The 21,939-nt window shown below is 37.1% G+C and overlaps 1 protein-coding gene across 3 annotated transcripts in view; it reads right to left on the reverse strand.

Annotated features, from left to right (window-relative positions):
* Nucleotides 1-12,719: 12,719 nt before the first annotated feature.
* RGS5 (regulator of G-protein signaling 5) overlaps nt 12,720-21,939 on the reverse strand; it is a 56,391-nt gene continuing 47,171 nt past the window's right edge. For all 3 annotated transcript variants that reach the window (XM_011933338.1, XM_011933339.1, XM_011933340.1), the window contains 2 exons: nt 19,376-19,542; nt 12,720-14,326 (listed from right to left, as the gene is read on the reverse strand). In XM_011933338.1, coding sequence (XP_011788728.1) covers nt 14,165-14,326; nt 19,376-19,542 — 329 coding nt within the window. In that variant the 3' untranslated portion in view covers nt 12,720-14,164. The remainder of the gene's footprint in view (nt 14,327-19,375; nt 19,543-21,939) is intronic.

Below are 21,939 nucleotides of genomic sequence, written 5' to 3' on the forward strand. Positions count from 1 at the left end.
TTTCTTTATAAATTACTCAGTCTCAGGTATTAATTCACAGTAATGCAAAAATGGACTAATACAGTTTCTCGTAAGAAAAATGGAGTAAAAATTCTAGTCTCATAAAATCAGATGTGCAAGATATCTGGCATAGTATCCAACAAGAATATAAGCAAATTAAATTTGAAGTAAGAAGGAAATTCTATAATAGAAATTAAAAATAAGTAGTAGAAAGGACTCAAGTAGTAAAAAGAGGAAGTTCAGAAAAAGATAGGAAAGATTAAGCCCAAGAATAAATGATATAAACATATCAAAAACATAGAATTGTGGAACATCAGAGACAGAGTAGCTACAAAGACTCTGAAGGAAGAGAAACTGGACTTTGGAAGCCAATGTAATGAAAAATGTAGAAATGATTTGGAAATGTAAAGGAAACATCCAGATGTATGAAGTCATTAAATACTAAAGCGAGACAACCATGAACAAAATGAACCAATATTAGGCTTCCATAAGTGGACATTAAAGCATAACCTCAAATGTTAGTAAAGAGTTCCAGACTTTGGGGAAACAAGAGTGACAGATGGTCCAGCTGGCTGTAATCTGAGATCAAACACCTTTTTAAAACAAAGAAAGCTAGGCAAAGGCTTTGTATGCAAGCCTGAATGGCAGACTAAAGAACAGTCCTTCACATATGTGCTACTATATCTTTCTCTTTTTTCTTAATCACTTAGATAAACTTTGAACCTGTTAGCATTAATCTCTAATGAGAAGGATTTATTATTGTTTTTACTATTATTATTGTTTTTAGAGCTGGGGCTTTGCTCTGTCACCCACACTAGAATGCGGTGGCACAATAATAGCTTACTGCAGCCTTGAACATCTGGGCTCAAGTAGTCCAATAATAGCTTACTGCAGCCTTGAACATCTGGGCTCAAGTAGTCCTCCTACCTCAGCCTCCTGAACAGCTAGGACTACAGGCACACACCACCACACCCAGATAATTTTTATTTTTTATAGAGATAGGGTCTTGCTATGTTTCCCAGGCTGGTTTCAAACTCCTGGCCTCAAGCATTCCTCCCACCTCAGCCTCCCAAAATCCTGGGATTACAGGAATGAGAAACTGTGCCCAGCAAGAATAACTCTAAAAGATTATATATATGTATATATGTGTGTGTATATATATATATATCATATATAAAATATATATTATCTAATATATACATATTAGAGAAATGCAAATCAAAACCACAATGAGATACCGTATGTATAGTATACATACACACACATTTATAACACAGATCTCCAATACAGGGCACACAGATATCATCGAAGATTTTTTCTGTCTCTATTACCAGCCCTGAAAAGATGCTATAATGCTGAGTTTGTTAGCAGCATGCTGCAGAATCTGGTATAAAGAAGGAACTACACAGCTGGAGGTGGAGACCCATGCTCTAGGCTCAGCTCTGCCGGTACTATTCATGTGACTTTGCCAAGTCCCTTAAATTTTCTGAGCTTCAGACTTCTTATGTGTGAGATGCACACTTGAATCCTACCTACTTGAACCACATCACAGTGTTGTGATGATGATCAAGTGAAATACCATAGGGAAAAGTTACACAAATAGTAGTTATTATTAGGTCATCGAGTAGACTGTGGTGCTGAGGAGGCCAAAGCATCTGCAGTAGATGTCCGGTAGACCAGCTAACTGTCCATAATTATGTGTCAACTGGCTAAGTTATGTTCTAGGCTTTCAGAGCACAAGAACACCAGGAATAAGGCATGGTTCTATGTCTTTTTCTAGCTCATACTTAGGAAATGGCGGAGGGAAGGGGGTGGTGGGATGGAAATAAGGACATATTACTGCTGTCTCTCCTGGTGATACCTGCTGCTTACTTTCTCTGATCATGTCCTAATGATTTTCACCAGGAAGATAAAAAAGGAAGCAAATTGGCCTGGACAAGGATCTGAGAGAATAGCCTTATTCTACAGGTTATAAAACCTTTTTATCTGTTGTATTTCATTTACTCCTCATCACCTCACTGTGTTATAGAAATCTAGGTATTTTCATTTTTGCAAGAACAAAAAGAGGTTCGGGAGTTAAGTTACTTGTGCTGCCCAAGATCACATAGAGAAAGAATCTACCCTACAACTAAAATTTTGTGACTCTGAGCCACATAATACTAATCCAACTAGAGGGAGATGATGGTGGTAATTAGAAAAGCCATTCTTTCATCCCTAAAGCCTCATATTGCCTATACACCATTTTTTTTAAAAAAAATTTTTAGTTTTCATCCCTAAAGCCTCATATTGCCTATACACCATTTTTTAAAAAAAAAAATTTTAGTTTTATTTTAAGTTCTAGGGTACATGTGCAGGTTGTGCAGGTTTGTTATATAGGTAAATGTGTCCCATGATGGTTTGCTGAACCTATTAACCCATCACCTAGGTATCAAGCCCAGCATGCATTCGTTATTTTTCCTAATGGACTCCCTCCCCCCAATCCCAACTCCTGACAAGCCCCCAGTGTATTGTTCCCGTCCCTGTGTCCGTGTGTTCTCATTGTTCAGCTCCCACTTATAAGTGAGAACACCCAGTGTTTGGTTTTCTGTTCCTGCCTTGGTTTGCTGAGGATAATGGCTTCCAGCTCTATCCATGTCCCTGCAAAGGATATGATCTCATTCCTTTTTAAGGCTGCATATTCCACGGTGTATATGTACCTCATTTTCTTTATCCAGTCTATTATTAGTGGGCATTTGGGTTGATTCCATGTCTTTGCTATTGTGAATAGCACTGCAATGAACATATATGTGCAAGCATCTTTGTAATAGAATTATTTATATTCCTTTGGGTGTATACCTAGTAATGGGATTGCTGGGTCAAAAGGTATTTCTGGTTCTAGATCTTTAAGAAATCACCACACCATCTTCCACAATGGTTGAACTAATTTACATTCCCACCAACAGCGTAAAAACATTCCTATTTCTCCATAACCTCACCAGCATCTGTTGTTTCTTGATTTTTTAATAATCATCATTCTGACTAGCATGAGATGGTATTTCATTGTGGTTTTGATTTGTGTTTACTAATGATCAGTGATGTTGAGCTTTTTTTCACATGTTTGTTGGCTGCATGAATGTCTTCTTTTGAGAAGTATCTGTTCATGTCCTTTGCCTACTTTTTAATGGGGTTGATTGTTTTTCTTCTTGTCAATATGTTTAAGTTCCTTATAGAATCTGGATATTAGAACTTTGTCAGATGGATAGATTGCAAAATTCTTCTTCCACTCTGTAGGTTGCCTGCTTGCTCTGACGAGAGTTTGTTTTGCTGTGCAGAAACTCTTTAGTTTAATTAGACCCCATTTGTCAATTTTTGATTTTGTTACAATTGCTTTTGGTGATTTTGTTACTGCAATCTTTGCCCATGCCTATGTCTTGAATGATATTGCCTAGATTTTCTTCTAAGGTTTTTATAGTTTGGGGTTTTACATTTAAGTCTTTAATTCATCTTGAGTTAATTTTTGTATAAGGCATAAGGAAGGGGTCCACTTTCAATTTTCTGCATATGGCTAGCCAGTTCTCCCAGCACCATTTATTAAATAGGGAATCCTTTACCCATTGCTTGTTCTTGTCAGGTTTGAAGATCAGATGGTTGTAAATCTGTGGTCTTATTTCTGAGTTCTCTATTCTGTTCCATTGGTCTGTGTGTCTGTTTTTGTACCAGTACCATGCTGTTTTGGTTACTGTAGCCTTGTAGTATAATTTGAAGTTGTGTAGCATATACACCATTTTCTGATGTCTGCACCTACAGTTCAAAGAGTCACTAATTTAGTTTTTACTAAAATATGCCACCTATATCTTTGGAATCTCTTTTAAGTCTGTTGCCTATCTTGAGGAAGTAGGTTCTGAGTAAATTCATTCATTTGGATTTCAATTGCCTTTATCTTCACAAGCAAACACTTCACAAGCCTACAGGCTGCTAATTAATAAAACACAAGGCCCTTCACACAAGCTAAAAATATATGTTATTTTGTTTCCTCTACCTATATTTAGTCATTCTAGAAAGACTGGACTGGGAAAATGTGGCAAAATGAGAGACACAATTCCTAAATGTCATTAAACCTTTTTAGAAAAATAAAGTGCAGTTTCAAAGGAGTAAGATAATCCCCCTATAACTGCTCACCCCCTTAAGTGAAACAGAATGATATTAAAATGGAAAGTCACAATAGTTACCTGCTATAAAGTAATAATAAATAACTCATTTATTTTCTCAATGGTTAGCAAATTGGCTGGGGATGTGCAGGGATAAAGAACCCAATAGGTATCTAATCTACTTATCCAGAAAAGGAGCAAAGCCACAGAGTCAAGGAAATTTGATACGTAGCTACTTTGAAGGAGACAGAGTAGGTAACTATCTGCCTGTAGTGGTTTGGGGTTATCAGTGGTCCCAACAGCTTCCTGTCTGTCTTGGTACCAGCCTTCCCTCCTCTCTGACTTGGTATTCATCACATTGGATAACATCGGGATGTGGGAGGGATATTGTTTCCTGAGGGCAGTTAAAAGACATAGTAATTTTAATTTCTTTTCTTGGCCTATCTTCCTAGGGACTTAGGAGGAGATGGGTATCTGAAAGTTTACATGTCTAGATTTTTTTTTCAGAAGTTAAAATACTAGACATTGACTCTTTCAACACACTTCAAAGAGAATTCTCTAACCATCTCAAACATTTATCTTATCTAATTCATAGAGACATATCTTTAGTGAAAGTATGCCAAACTAGAGGAATATCACCCATTTTGGCTAACTGGGGTCTGATGGGTGTGAAGGAAGTCTTCCTGGGGAAAATGATATCTGTGTGCTAAGTCTTAAAAAATGTGTAGGTGTTGGCTAGGTGAAATAGAGGGAATGTAGTGAATAGTACTGGCCTGTGTATAGCCTACAGCGTGAGAAAGCTTGGTGCATTTGGAGAGCTGCAAGAAGTTGCTGACGACTGGCTGGTTTAGAGAACTTTATCTCTCAGGCTGAGGTTTCAAGACACTATTCTCCACAGCAATGGTAATCAAAATTTTAGAATTATAACAACATTTTAAGACTAAGAGTGGTTTTTGAGGGCATCCATATATGATTGGCTATAATATCATTATCTGTTCACTTAAAATATTCAAAATGCAAGCTGACAGAAATTCAGAAGTTTCTAAAGTGAATTTGTATTTTACTATCAACAATTGAACCTGAGTGAGTTTAAAATAATATATGGGCTGGTCATGGGGGCTCACGCCTGTAATCCCAGCACTTTGGGAGGCCAAAGTGAGAGGATCACCTGAGATCAGGAGTTCAAGACCAGCTTAGCCAACATGGTGAAACCCATCTCTACTAAAAATACAAAAATTAGTCAGATGTGGTGGTGCATGCCTATAGTTCCAGCTGCTTGGGAGACTGAGGCAGGAGAATCGTTTGAACCTGGGAGGCAGAGGTTGCTGTGAGCCAAGATTGCACCACTGTACTACAGCCTGGCTGACACAGTGAGACTCTGTCTTAATTAATAATAACAATAATAATAACATATAGATATGTGAGGTGTTATTCAATCAATGGATAGTGAAGGGTACCCACAGGGATTTAAAGACTAGACAAGTCTTTCTCTGTCCTCTGTGTCTGAAGACTACAGGAGGCTGTAAAGCCTGGAAAACTATTGAAAGGTTTGAAACAGAAGAATAACATAATCAGATAAATGCTCTAAATTATTTCCTCCCTTGCCACAAAAAGCAGTTAAAGATTATATATAAAATTAGTGTTACCTTTTTATAAGAATTTTCATTTAAGGGAGAATTCTTAAGAGATGGACAATGCTTAACAAAATGGAATAAATTGCAGATGACAGTTTGCAATGGGTAGTTGGGAAATTTAGTATGAGAACTCTGCCAGTTCTTCAAATCTCAGTAAAGCATAAAGCAAATACATGATCGCTGCTAGAGTAATATTTAGGATAAAATACTTATGTGTGCATAAATCTTTATTACCTGGTATTGTCAGAGAATGGGGATGTATATAATGCATATGAATTACCAATTTTCATAAAGTAACACTACAATAGAAAGACCTCTCTCTTCCTTAATCAAACCAGTCTTTTCAATCAGAATACCCTTTGTTTCTGGGCTGTCTTCAGAAAGATTTTAAGAAGCAAGCAATATGTGTCATCCCATTGGAGTTATTTACATTAAAGAATGAATGGCTGTTAACTTCCTAATTGAACATTTTACACTTAAAGGAGTAGTTTGCTAACCCAAAAGGCTAGTTAGTTGGGAAAATTATTACAGAGATATGGGAGAGGAGTCTAGTTTGAGAAGCAGGGGTGTTTTGGGGTCAACTCTATCCTATCATTTCTCTAGCGTCTTATAGTTCTTTGATATCAACTTTAAGAATGTCCATTATTATGGTTATAGATATGTAAATGTGACATAAAATGAATTTTATTCCAGAGGAAAAAAACCACCCACACTAGGAATCAGATCATATTGTAAATATTATGGCATTATACAGATGTGTAACTCTGGACAAACATTTCACTTCTATGGGCCTCAATTTCCTCATATTTAAAATGGAGATTGGACTGGGTATGGTGCCATTGTAGGAGGGCAGAGTGGTTTTTCATGTGTGATGACCATTTCCTGACTGATCACTATTAGTAATTCAGCTGATATGACTGGTCAGGCGAGTAGGTTCCTCCTTTGTTCCCTGGACTCTAAGTGTCTGTGCCTGCCAAGCTGCTGGCATCTAAGCTGAAAAGAATCTGCACAGAGAGGAGGAGTGAACTTTCATCCTGGGCATATGAGAGCATTTGTAATGTCTATTCCAACTCTGACATTTTCTGTATCTGGACTTTTTCTTTTTTTCTTTTTTTTTTGAGATGGAGTCTTGCTCTGTTGCCCAGGCTGGAGTGCAGTGGTGCGATGTTGGCTCACTGCAACCTCTGACTCCCTGGTTCAAGCAATTCTCCTCCCTCAGCTTCCCAAATAGCTGGGATTACAGGCACGCACCACCACTCCCAGCTAATTTCTGTATTGTTAGTAGAGATGGGATTTCACCATGTTGGCCAGGATGGTCTCAATCTCCTGACCTCACGATCTGCCCACCTCGGCCTCCCAAAGTGCTGGGATTACAGGTGTGAGCCACCGCTCCCAGCCTAGACTTTTTCTTTATCACCTTCCTTGCTCATTGTTAGTTGAATTGCTTGAGAAACTCAAATAGTATAGAAGTTAAGGCTTTTGTTTGGTGAAATTAAAATAGTCGAAATAAATATTCAGTTAAAAGAAATAAGGGAACATTAATCTTCATTCACACTTATTCGTGAAAGTGTCTAGGCTCCAATTTTTGTTTAAGTGTCTCTTCTGTTTTCCAAGAATTCTGCTTGGAAGCAAAGAGGCTTAGGGCATTTAGCAGCAAAATCTGAGGCAGGCATCTATTTCTCACTTGTCACAGACAGTTCCTTCTAGTGGCAGTCACAAGGCATCACTTTTTCAAAGCATAACTGACCTTCAAAATTGCCTAAGGGCATACCCACCCCTGTACCCCTGTCATCAACAGCATTTTTCTATGGTGAAAGTGACTTGAAAATGTGACCTCATTAACAGAGACCAGGCTAACCTGGCCATGAAGACTGGCTGCCAAAGATTGAACAAAAAGGTTTACTTTTAAATAAAATTTTCATTGATATCTTTTATTGCTTTAACAAGTTAAACTGTTAAAAGAGGGCAAGATTTGACCAAAAAGTGGAAAGGCGTGGAAAGTGTTCTAGGAACTTGCCAGATGAGACTAATTCAAATGCAGAATGCAGTGGAGGCATTGGGAAGCCATGTGAAAAGGCAATGAACTTGGTAAGTGGTTTATAGGCAAAATAATTTTCAAGGTACTGCTGATTTAGGAAATGTAAAACTGGTACAATATGCTTTAGAAATCTGATAACCTGGAGAGCTTGGCCTACCTGACTTTGACAGATGGTAGAATGAGTTCCCGCTTGAAGAGTGGTTAATGTAGCCTCTTTTGCTCAAGTTAGAGCCAATAACCCTAATGTCGTGAGGGATTATATGGGGTTACTTTTCTTTATCAGACCAAATGGGCATCTGAGAGACAGTCAAACTGATCTCTAATCTCTGTTCTGTTCTGCCACTGATTTGCAGAGTGACCTCGAGAATGTCACTTCTCTGTAGGGGAAACAAAGAAGTGTTGATGATCTTTGCTCTAATAATAGTTTTTGGTGAAAACTCTTGGAAACTCATTCAAGATAATTAAAATAAAGAAAGAGTAGGTGGCATTGAAATGATTCAGGGGCATTATATCTATATTAAATACAGCTAGGCCTCATGGGACCTGGGAATAAAAATTAAGAAACTTACCAGAGACCAAGACAGACATTCTCTTTAATCTCTCTTTGTCTGTCTGTCTGTCTCTCTCTCTCTCTTTCCATGGTTTCTCCTTGTAAATCTTCTTCTAATGCTTTTTTCTGAATATAAACTTTCCCCTTTTACCCAGTCCCAGTCCCACTAGTTGTATGATCCCCTTTTACCCAGTTTCAATCCCACAATATCTTAACTACCTGAGCACCAAATCTACGGTCACAGACTTAAGCTGCTTACAGTGGCATCTGGATTTCAAATCTTTCAGATCTTTCACCAGGGGAGGAAGAGAAAGGAATTACTATACTCACTGAATATTGCAGGATCCAAGTGATATAATATGTTCAGTCAGTTTCTAACAGTGATGGCAGCAGAGTCAATAAATTATTGTCACCTAAATCCAAGGGAAAGTAGTCAACAGAGTTTATGAAAATGGGGCACTTTGTATTTCCCTGAGTTTTGCATGTCAGGCTGTATTACAGTTGTCCTTTATTAGTAAGCATCTTCCCAATTGATCAAGAGCTCACCTGGTGTAAGAAGCATGGTGAAAGCACAAGTCTACCTTAAGGGATAATGTTTCATATAGAAAATACTTGGGAGTCAAGAAGGACTCATGTGAGGCTGTTATATAGATATATATTTAATATAATATGTGTGATTGTGGTTACAGATACATATTTGGTGCTTTATTTATCCAGAAGCATGAGTCACATAGTACATAAAGTATTGAATACAAAATTCTAAAGACAAACACAATTGTTCTTGAATTTAAAATGTGTGGGATAAATGCTTACAGATGGATTTATAAATCTTTCACTTCTACTTCATTCTCCTGGCTGTGTCTTCTGAAGATGAGTTGCTAGTTGCAACATTAAGAAGACAGCTCCTTCAAATCCTGACACTATATGACATAGAAAGAACTTTTGGCAAATATTTATTCAGATTACTTGTCTCCAGTGGCAAAATTCTCAGCATTTCTCTTTGTTTTGTCTATGCCTTAGCCTGTACTTTTTTCTAGAAAGGAAGTTAAATGCTTTTAACGTATTAATTATTACATAATTGAAGTTAGACCCAAATATGTTAAATATTTCCTCTTGCAAAGGGAGAAGAGGAACGGAGACATAGGGGCAAGGTGGGGAGGAAAAAATACCTCAGGTGAGAGAACAAGTAACTTGCAAGAGGCTTATTAAACTGTATAACTGTATATAAATGTTGAAGAGGCTGATTTGTAGTTTCTCTACTAGAAAAATAATAAGATTTATTATTAAACCGTGAGTTGAGAATAATATTCCAAATGTTTGTTGTTGTCGTCGTTGTTGTTGCCTATTACTCTCTGCTGTAAGTTTCCATTCAAAGCCAGGAGTGTTTTCTCAATTGGAAGAGTTGATCTTTTTAGTTCTGGGATGGGTAAGTGATGCTGGGAAAGCCTTTCTTTAAATATTAATTGCTCTTGTTTGCCTTAGAATCTATTTGGTGAAAAGTGTGTTTAACATAACAGTAGCTGCTAAATTGTTAACTAAAGAGCCTTGTGCAAAGCAAGTGTTCAATACATCCTTGTCTAATAGAATGAAGAGACTATAAACCAGAGAGGTTTAATAGTAATTGAGCCAGGATAAACCAAGATGCACCAAACTTTATGTCCAAAACCTACATAGAGTTGCCTAGTCCTTGGGTTTGGATGCTTGGATGTTGGAAGTTGCATTTTCCATTCTCTGCTTTCGGGCACATGCAGGCAAATATGGACAGGAGACCCTCAATATTTATTCACTTTTCTGGTCAAGGCTTTCTAGGACGTTAAAATCAAAATTTACATCTAGCTGCATTGCAAGTCAGGAAGTACTTTCCTGCAAATATGGAAGATGACAAAAGCCAGTTTCAACCAAGCTGAGCTGCTCTTAAATATTTCCCAGCAAAGGGATTAATTTCATAGGTCTGGGCACTTACTTTTTAACCACTTCCCTTCTCCCTTTCTTCTTTTTCTTCTCATGACCATTCCCTCCTAAACTTGCTAAATTCCCAGGAAAAAGGGGAAATGACCTGCTAGGGGGAACAGTTTCAATAATGAAATCGTTTCTCTGAAATATAACTGGCTTTTTCAATGATTCTCACATTTGTTATTGGATAGGCAGTTTGGTAAACCTAGAAGGGAATGCTTATTAGTTTATCTATTTATTTGTTAATGGCCCAGTTTTTATTGAAATGTTTGCATGTCTATTACTCTTTGGAAAATAATTAACAGCTCCATCCTATTCAAATGGTTTGTGTACAGGGTACACATCAACCAAATAAAATCCATGGCTTTGTAAAGGATAAAAATAAAAATAATTTCTTTCACCAAGTTCTCCTTGGCACTGAATTCTACTTAAAGCATAATTCATACAGTAGGGAATTGGAGTACATGGGGTACGGAGAGTAGGGCACAAAATGTTTCCATACGTTTGACTTTACTGATTTGAAAGCAAAGTCACTGAAATGCCTCAGGTAGTTCTGCGTTTTAAAAGGTGTATACCTGGAAGAAACAAAAAAAAAAATGTGTGTGTGTGCGTGTGTGTGTGTGTGTGCGTGTGTGTGCGTGTGTGTGCGTGTGTGTGTGCGTGTGTGTGCGTGTGTGTGCGTGTGCGTGTGTGTGTGCGTGTGTGTGTGTGCGTGTGTGTGTGTGTGTGTGTGGCGGGGAAGACGGAAGGTTATTCACATACTTGAAGGCTATTCACACTGCTTTAACAAATAAACATGGAACATACCTCCTAATTAACTGTGGAGTTAATAGTCTGTCTCTTTGTTCTGATGTAATTTAGATCTTAATCTAACCCCAACCCTAAACTATATCAAACCCAGGCAGAAAAAGTGAAGTTACAGGCAATTACCTGGGCTAATCTTAGGTTTTTTTCTCAACAGTGAGAACCATATTCTCCTATTTCCATTGACCACAATTTGGTTCCGCCACCTTTCTACATCCTCAATGCACTCCCAGCTGTAGTTACATTTTCACAGGGGAGGAAGACTCCAGCACAACAGTGTTCTTGCATCAAGCTTCACGCTTTCCCAGACATTTATTTACTCAAGGGAATGTGGAGAGGAAGAGGAGGAGGGAGATGGAGTGATAAGTAGATGTTACACATGTTTCTTCCTGGAAAGATCACCCCACTTTTTCTAATTTCTCAGAATTTAAAAAAATGTATTTTATCTGTATTACCATGGAAATTACTAGTAACACAGGATTTTTTTTTCTCTTTTCTAAGTTTCCAAAAACTTTCAAAAGTGTTCAAAGAAATTTTCTAGAACAATTTTAATATGTTAGATTTCTCATTTGGGGCTGGAATATTTGTATTCTTTTTAATTTTATTACTTCATATATTAGAAGAGTTTCTAATATGTGTATGAATACAATTTTAAATGTAAGATTATATAGATGTAAATACAGATAGATAGATATATGTAGATATATAGATATAATGTCACAATATCACTATAAGGCATTCCTTCTTCCATTCTTTTTATATCTCCACAGAACTGCTCTCATGGGGCCCTTTCCTGCCCTCTACCTCCCACATTCAGCTTGTTAAAAGGTAAAAGCCCTTCTTATTTTCCACTGAAAAGTCTACCCACTTTCACAGGGTGTCCAGTCAATTTGTGAGTACAGTCCATTGGAGTCTTCATAACATCAGCCCTCTAGGTGAGATCTGTAATAGCTAGTTACTTATCTGCGAATTTTCAAACATTTGGATATTTCAAATAATGTGAATAAAATACTTGAATTTTAAATAATTGTTTCTTCAAATGTTTTAGCATTAATGAAAAAATAATGCACCAAGATTTTGGATTTCTAACATTTCTAGCTGTATGAGAGAGTAAAGGGTTGGCACTTTATTAACTTGGTGGCAATGTGGACAGATGTTGAAGCTGGTACTGGAAGTGCACTCTGGAAATTTTTGTCTGAGTTTCTTGTCAATCCTACAGAATTGCATGCAATGAGAACTTCATGATTGCAGCGTTGATCTGGCCTAGCTCTGGACTGCTTGATGAAGGAGTTTCTCTGAAGTGAGCAATACTGGCAAATATGAATGAATTCACACCACTAGCAATTGTTGACAGAACACCCAGCCACTCTACCCATTTTCAGAATGTGAAATGGCAAGTATTCAGCAGGGCAAATTAACCTTGAAGTCACAAAAATAGGGAAAATCCAACAAGCACAGTCAGCGTTTACCCGAAGAATACAGTCTCATAGTTGCTTCACTTTCAACATTCTTAGAAAATAACCAAATAAATGAGCTACAAATATGGGAAACTAAGAGTGTGTGAATGAAAAAGAGCAACAGAAGGAGGAAATACAAGACTAGACAATGTAGTCTTCTACTTAACATTTCAGAATTTTATTAATCCTTTAAAAATCACCCTCTTTCTTTTGAGTTAATATCCTCATCTCGACTACCATCATACATGGTTTAGTTTGATTCTGTTACTAAATTCTGTGAATCATTATTTAATCAAATCTACTAAATATTAGAAAAAATTCTAGCAAGACTTATAATCATGAAATACAGAATTAAAAGTTTAAACCTACCAAAAGTCCTATGGCCTATCATTTAGCTGTGAATGAGGCATGTCAAGAGTATAAATCTGCGCTTTTGACTGTAAGTAAAATTTACTAATGCAGGAAGCAAAATAGTGAGGGAATACTGGGGTTGCTAAAAGACTACTTTTTTTTTTTTTGCAAAATGCAGTGTACCTTAAAAGTGTCTCACCTAGAAGGCCTCTACCTGTAGTCATATTTATTTTTCTAAAGACAATTTTGTGTTTTGAAGATAAATGTCATTAGTCTATGATAATAGCATGATAGGACAATTAGCCATTTTAGATTTGACCATATTTTCTCTTGTTAGTGTACAGCTGTCTTGATATTTAGGTGGGAGACTGCTCCAATGGAGCAACAGTTTCATTTTACGTGATTGGATTTAGAAATGTATGAATTTTAAACACATAAAAATTTTAAATAATTTGAAAATGGAAACATTTGACCTATAGTCTAGGAGCATAAATACATTTATAAAACACTTCACTGTTCACCTTAGGTCATTGATTTAAAACAGAATTTGGTAACTATGGGCAGGGGAAGGGGGCCAGTGAGGAAGGTATAAAAGAGAAATCTATACGAATTGTGCTCAGATTGATTTTGTGTAAACATAGTATATTCATGGTTGTATCTCTTATTAATAATACCCAGCTAACATGAAGGTGGTGCCAGGGAAGGATCAATATTTTAAATAACATATTTGCTTAAAATATCATACAGTGGCTGCTTCATAAAAATCTTATAACCTTTTATTAACCAAGTTCAGAAATAATTAGAGGGGTGATCTCCCTGGATCAGAACTGAAACAAGTGAGATCAATTAAGCTCCTTTGAAATAGGTCTGTCCACACTTATATTCTGTTTTAGACCAATTTAGGTGGAAATCTATTACCTAAACCCACATTTATTGATATCATATTCTTGTCTTATATTTCTTTGCCTTAGGCAGGATTTGTCTGTGATTCTGACTGGGTCTGACTACAAACTGAAGATATCTTAATTAATAACAGGGCAGGAAGAATTGAGTGGGGAAACAAGGCCTTTGGACGGTAGATAAGTATCCAAATCTATGTGGGCAAAAAGAGTAAGCAACATACCCTGGGAGTTTTCCATGTGGATATCATTGAGCAAAGCTGCTGTGGGAAGATATGTAGATTAATGGGAAATGCAGGGTTATTATGGAGGAAATAACTCACAGGATGATTTCATAGCCTGGCTAGATTACTACTTGATTAACTCCTGATAAAACTCAGAGCGCACAAAGCAAGGCAGAGAATCCTTTTCCATCAGGGCATGGATTCTTTTCTGGGCCATGTCAAAGCTGCTCAGGGAAGGTTCCACCAGGTTCTTCATTGTGATGTCCTTAGTGAAGTGGTCAATATTCACCTGTGGGCCAGGAAACAGGGTCACTACATAAGCCTAGGTTATAGAATTTGATGAGGCATGAAGAGGGAGTTAGAGTTTCTTGTCAATAAAACATAGGAGGGGAGGAAAGTCATTAAAAAGTGAGACATGTCACTTCTCACTTTATAGGCAATGGATTAAGACAGTTGATGTTCCAACAGATGCATCCAACCGGTATTAGACACCCACCAGGTGTCAGACCTCCCATAGAAGCTAACACACACATTACTTATTTAATCCTTGACAACAATCTTGAGAATGATTCTTCCCTTTTATAGAAAAAAATATATATATGCAGAAGGTTAAGTGGCTTCCCCAAGATCACAGAACTGATATGTGTATTTGAATCTAGAGAATCAGAATTTGAATCCAGGTATCCTGGTGCCTTTTTCTTTTCTTTTCTTTTCTTTTCTTTTCTTCTTTTTTCAGATAGAGTCTAGCTCTGTCACTCAGGTTGGAGTGCAGTGGTGCCATCTTGGCTCACTGCAGCCCCTGCCTTCCGGGTTCAAGTGATTTTCCTGCCAGAGCCTCCCGAGTAGCTGGGATTACAGGCATGTGCTGCCACACTGGGTTAATTTTTGTATTTTTGGTAGAGACAGGGTTTTGCCATGTTGGCCAGGCTGGTCTCGAACTTCTGACCTCAGGTGATCTGCCTGCCTCGGCCTCCCAAAGTGCTGGGATTACAGGTGCGAGCCACCGCATCTGGCCCTGGTGCCTAATTTTAAAATTCTAACACAATATTGGGTTTCACATCTAGTGGAAGAATTGAACAGAGAGAAGTAAATTCTGACTGGGGATCCAGGACCTTTTTCATGGCTCCAGAAGAACAAGAAAACTTGTTCGTTCCAGAAACAAACCAGGAAACAGTCATTCTGACCGAATAATAATGAAAACAGCTAAGAGCAATTAACATTTATTGAGTGCTCGGTCTGTGCCAGGCATTTTGCAAGGATGAACTCATTTAATCCTACAACTCTATGAGGTATAATGGATGCTGTCATCTACATTTTACAGTTGAGGAAACAGATGAACAGAAATGTTACATGATTTACTCAAGGTTCATTAATGGTAGAGAGAAGATTCAGAAACCCAGTGATGTGGCTCTAGTAGACTCCAGCACTGGGATGATCTGTGGCTTACATCTCCTGAGTGCAGGGCCTGTACATTGCAACCATACTAGGGTCTATGTGAATGGCTCCTCTGGAGTTGTGCAAGGTACAGCCTGTTTGAACTTGGCTAACTGTGAGTTTAAAGGAATCTTTATACTCCATGTTGTACGATTTAATGATTCTTAAGGATTTTGAGTGTAGAAGAGACAGAAATAGAATCCAAATCAGCCTATGGTTGTGAATTGAAACGTTGATAAAGGTTTTGGGTCTCTCCTAGGCTGTTAGAGGTTCTTGGTACTGAATAGAGTTCTTTGGGCTCAGAGAATTATGAAGCAGCTATTAGTTAGAGTTGGAGACAAAATGCATGATTCCCTGAGGAGCCAGGTCAGAACAGACAGCAGGAATGAACTGCACTTCAAAGTCCAGGATGAAGGGCGTTGAGCTACAGTAAGGTTTTCCAGAGGTGAAAGGGGTCAGTGTACTTTATGCAGGCCTGGTGGAAGACCAGACTGTCAGAATTGGGATCAGCGTCCGAGCCGATGAAGTCCAATGTCTGCCTTTAAATATGAAGACCTCAAAGAGCTCAGATTACATGCCCACAAACAGCTAGTGCGAATTAGAGGTGAGACCATAACATAGATTTCTCTGTTCTCAGTCTATTATTCTTCCCGTCACACTGAAAGCAATGCTTCTTCCTTCTCTTATATTAAATATATATCTGTATTGAGCTGAGTAAACAGGCTTATTCCAAATGATTGAGTTTCTAAAAATTATAAAAGTATCTCCTAATCTTATTTTTAAAGGAGTGATGCATTTTAAACCCTCTAGGACATAGTATCCACCTGCAAATAGCAGCTATTTCTCTTGTTATTTTTATGTGCTTAAGCCTTCTTTAATGAGTCATTCTGATACATATTTATCTGTTTAGTTATCCAGAAAAAATATTATTTCATTAATTTGAAATACAGCCAAATGATCATTTGCAATGTATAAATTATCTACTTATTGACCTCCACTTGTTTACATTTAGTTCCAATTCTTACCATTGTATCTCTCAGTCAGTGTCTTGTATTAAAGAGTTGAGGTGAGTATTCAGAGAAACAAAACTCAGATTACTATTTGCCTGGGTAATGTAGGTCTTATATAGGTCAATTTCACCAAAATTAAATAGTAAATATTTACGTCAAAATAGAAAATTTGGAGAACTTTTTAAGTAATAAAAGTTATGATTTAACATACTTCAGGTGCACATACATATATACAAGATGTTAACAGTTAGAAGAACTGAGGATTAGAGAGCTATAGCTAGAGACTTGCCCAAAGTCTCACATCTAAGAATGTCTGAAGTTGGATATTTTCACGCTTTCATCTCAAAAATATTTATTGAATGCTTTTCATGTGCTAGGAGTAGGATTCACATTCTCTCTAATGCCCAGCTCAGGATCATTATTCTACATAATCCTGGGATGCCTGTATTTGGGGTCTAATGTACACTATTGTACCCTTGCATAAGCATAGATCATTTAGAATGAAGGGTGAGGCTATTTTAATTATAGTCTTGCCACTAGTCACCACAATTTATTTGTTCCTGTAACTCAGCGAGCCATGGTATTATTTATTTTAAAATTATATTTTAGATTAATGTCTCATATTTTCATAATAACCAATAACGTTTTCCCAGAGCTCAGAGTAACTAACAATGATCTGAGTGGGGTTTCTACCATTTGTAGGTATTTCGGCAAATTCTAGAATTCTGTGAAGGGGAAGTCAAGTGATAGGAAGGTAAGTTGGAGAATCCTTTGAAATGGGAAAATGCATGTCTAATTTAATATCAAATTAATCTTCTTGTCAGTATATACAGAGAAATAAGATGCTGACAGAAGAAAGGACGGCCCAGCACAAATGATAACAGAAGTAGGGTAGAGCTAACATATATGCTTAGGGTGGAGGTTGAGGAGAAGAAGGGGTGATCTGGAAAGAATTTCAAGATCAATATCCACATCAAAGCTAAATCTAGTTTCTTTCTAGGACCTTTTCATTTTCGTGGCTTTGAGTCACAGTACTCTACATGCACATACTCCTAATCTCCAACCTTGTGTCAAGGAGGAAGCCCATCTACTAGTACCAAGGTACATAATTTGTCCATCCACTCAAACACATTTAGGGTAACTCATAACTAAAGAAATACGTATCTAATGGTGGAACTCCAGGAATCTAGAGTGTCTGCGGTAGAAAAGGGATATTTGGGAGTTTTTTTCTCTCAAACATCTAAAGTAGATTGCTGCCTACTCACAAGGCTTGCCCAGATCACCTCTGTGCTTGACTCCAAACCTTGATGAAACATTTAATTTCCTGACTGGATTAAAAGAAGCAAGTGAAATTAGAGCAACCTGACCAAACTCTGATGAACAGGGCTTGCTGTGGCCATCCTGAATTCCACAATAGGCTTTCAATGTGGTTTTATAAATAACAAAGAAAAAAGCAGATCAACTTCCCCAAAGTTCCTTCGAAATCAACAAAAATCTGGGCTTTAGTAGTCAGTCAGTGGTATATTGGCTTTCAACATCTCTAGCACCGCTTTCTTGTTATATTTTGATTTTCATGAGTAAATGTACCATTGTCCCAACTACAGTTTAAATGGCAAAGTCCAAGTGGGAAAATAAAGGATAAAGAAGAGTAGAGAGGGCAAAAAAAGAGAGGCGTTTAAAGGAAAGAATAGGAATGGGAAAAGAAAGAGGAACAAAGAAAAGCTGTAGAAACCCTCATTAGGCATTAATGAGTTCAGAGCTGTAGAAACACTCATTAGGCATTAATGAGTTCAGATACTGGGATACTGGTTGATATAGTTTGGCTCTGTGTGCCCACCCAAATCTCACCTTAAATCCTAATAATTCCCACATGTCAAGGGCAGGACCAGGTTGCAATAACTGAATCATGGGGGTAGTTTCCCTTACACTATTCTTGTGATAGTGAGTGAGTTCTCACGAGAGCTGATGGTTTTATAAGGGGCTTGCCCCTTCGCTCCACTCTTATCCTCTCTCCTGCCACCCTGTTCAGTGGCGCCTTCTATCTTGATCGTAAGCTTCCTGAGACCTCCCCAGCCATGCAGAACCGTGAGTCAATTAAACCTCTTTCCTTTATAACTTACCAAGTCTTAGGTATTTCTTCATAGCAGTGTGAGAAAGGAATAATACACTGGATGAACATCACGGAATGCTTGGGACCAGAAATGTTTCAGATCTTGAATTTTTTTGAGATTTTGAAATATTTGCACATACATAATGAGATAAGATATCTTAATATGAGACCCAAGTCTAAACACAAAGTTCATTTATGTGTCATATATACCTATAAATATAACATGAAGGTAATTTTGTGTAATATTTTTAATAATTTTGTGCATGAAAAAAGTTGGCTGTATTTCGTCTGAGACCTATCACATGAGGTCCGTGGAATTTTCCACTTGTGACATCATGGTGCTGAAAAAGTTTCAAACTTTGAGGCATTTTGGATTTTGAATTTTCAGATCAGAGATGTTCAACCTGTATAAATTTTTATACCCACTATTTAATTTAATCCTGACAACATCTCCATAAAGTAGTCTCCATTATTCTTATTTTCACAAAGGAAGAAATGAGACTCAAAAACTCATGCAAGATTTCACATTGGTATGATCCCCACTGGAGGTTACATGCTAGTGAGGTGAGACCCGTAAAACTAGAAAGCGGTCTGAACAGGATTCATGTTCATATATACTTGACCATATTGCTCTGCCTTTGTACTCAGTGGGTGCTTAATAAGGTGGCTGACTCACAAATAGGACTAGCCTTTGGCTCCCAACGGGAGGTCTGTGTCTCAGATGTAAATCCTTCCTGAGAGCTAATGAGCTGCCCTTAACTGACCCACCTACTCACAGACCAACCTCTTTAGGAGCCTCCGTTTGAATGAATTCTTCATATATTTGCTTTGCCTTCTCAGCCATCTTGGCAGGGGACTTGATCTTCTTGTAATCCTCACAGGCAATCCAGAACTCAAGGTTTTCCTCACTGAATTCAGACTTCAGGAAACTTTTGAAACTGGCAAGTCCATCTAGAAAGAAAAAAAAGTCAGTTGGAGAAATGTATTAATTTACTTAACAAATGGCATACCCTTCTATATAGCCTAGTCTTACTTAACGTTTTTCTGTCATTTACGTAACAATCTTACAAATGTTAACTCATTGAATCTTCCTTAAAAACCTAAGAGGCAGGTGCTATCAATATCCCATTCCCTAAATGAGGTCAGAAAGATCAAATGACTTTCCCATAAATAACCAGCTGCTACGTGGCAGAGCCAGAATTCAAATCCAGGGAAGTCTGACTCAAGAGTTTGTGCATTTATCCATTATTCTAAGCTACTTCTCAAGAGGTGCATAATTCAGCTTCTTGGAAAAGAAACTGTCCAATAATGACTGCCTGCTTTCTACTGCACTTGGACTAGGAGAAAAATACAAGGCCAACACAAATGTTATATCTGTGAGAGAAAGGGAAAGGGCTTACCAATACTATTCTATGCACAAAGTTTTAGCTCATTCATGTCTAGCTTCCTTTACTCCTTCATTCGAATGCAGAAGGAATGAGACAGAGATGGAAGATAGAAGCAGAGAACACAGAGCTCAAACCCTGCTCATCATGCAGAGTCGTATGGAACTCTAGAACTAGACAGATTTACCACATTGTCTTTCCAAATAATCAAATGCAATGTCTATTTAAGTGACAAATGTTTACCTATTTACGTATCAAGGAACACTATTAACACTAACGCCATTCTGGATACTTAACAAACTACCAAGGAGAAAATAATACATTTAAAACTTGGCTGGTCTATGTAAGTAATGTTAATGTTAAGTATCACCATGAACTACTTACAATTCTTTATTTTCTCTTTGTACAGATAATTTTTGTTTAACTATTATGTTCCAAGCACTCTGATAAGTCACCATGATAAGTAAAATAGACACGGTTCCTGTCCTAATAGAGATTATAGATTCTGGAAAAAGTAGAAAGAAAATGAAGAAACAGAAGAAACATTTACACAATGAAAGGAAACCTGTATGAAAGGTAGTAACAGAGTCACAGGAGAGTCCTGACTTTATTTAAGGCTAAGGGAAAGCAAGGAAGTAACATTCAATTCGAGACCCAAAGGATGAGTGGGAAAGGGCCAGATGAAATTACCCCATGTAGTGTACTTACCATGTCCATCAATTATACATCAGGTTTTTTTAACATGTTGAACTTAATATGATTATAGCTATTATGATTCTGTTTCTGGTGTACAATTGCTCATGTAGGATAAACTTTAGTTTATAATTTAAAAACTATATCTATATATAATATATAGATATTATAGTCCATATAGATATAGCCTATTATATATAGATATAGTTGTTAGTTGTAAACTAAAACTATAAGACTAAAATTATAGAATTATAAAACTATGTATATGTAAGGATTCTTGGGCCTGATCCAATATTTTCCTTCTCCTTAATGCTGAATATATATGTGTATTATTCAGCATGTATTACACACACACACACACATATAAATATATATATATACACACACACCAAAATTCTAAACAATGTATAGCTATAGGGAGAGAATTCGTGTTCATTTAATATCTAAGAAAAGTAAAGATTTCAAATGAGCGAGAAAAACTCTAATTTTCCAGAGGCTGTGTCAAAATCACAGACCTACCCTCAGTAACACGTTTCGAATGTCACTTTGCCCCCCCAGGGCAGAAGGCAGGATTATTGTCACCAGTACTTTAGAGTCTGGTTTTCTCTAATTTGCCCCCACCTGGAGACATTTCTGCAATACATTAATTGTGCTTAGGGATCATATTTACATTCTGAATTCATTTCCTTTGGCCTAATTTCCATTTATTCTTTTTCCCTATTCTTTTTATAGGCTCTAAATTTGTATTTATTAGTCATTGCCAATACATTGATTTCACACAAGCATAAAATGTATGCAATGATAAAAACAAAGACACTATATATAGTTTTCCGTTTTCAATTTACCTCCTGTATAATTTTACTGTTCTTATACCCTTCACAGTACCCTGAAACCATACCCAATTTTAAAGAAAAGAAATGGCTAGGATGATCATTAACTTGTATTAGGGTCACCATCAATTTCAGGATCCAAACAAGATACTTTGCAATTTGATCCCTTCTTCCTGTACTTACCTTAAATACATTTTTAATCGATTAACAATAAAAATATATCTAGGAGCAATGGTAGGTATAAAAAACAATTTTCAACACTTGTGAAAAGAAGGGAAAAGAAAAAAAAAGAAAAAAACCACAATTTTCTCTAGAAACTTGGCCTGAAGAATTACTTTAAAACCATTTGATAACCTGTAACTGGATAAAATCAGGTGTATTTTCTCTCTCTTCTAATATTTCCTACTATATTTCCAGCACTATTTGTCTTAACTTAGTGA

The sequence above is a fragment of the Colobus angolensis genome, unplaced genomic scaffold, assembly GCF_000951035.1.
Source record: "Colobus angolensis palliatus isolate OR3802 unplaced genomic scaffold, Cang.pa_1.0 Scaffold126, whole genome shotgun sequence".
Lineage (NCBI taxonomy): Eukaryota > Metazoa > Chordata > Mammalia > Primates > Cercopithecidae > Colobus > Colobus angolensis.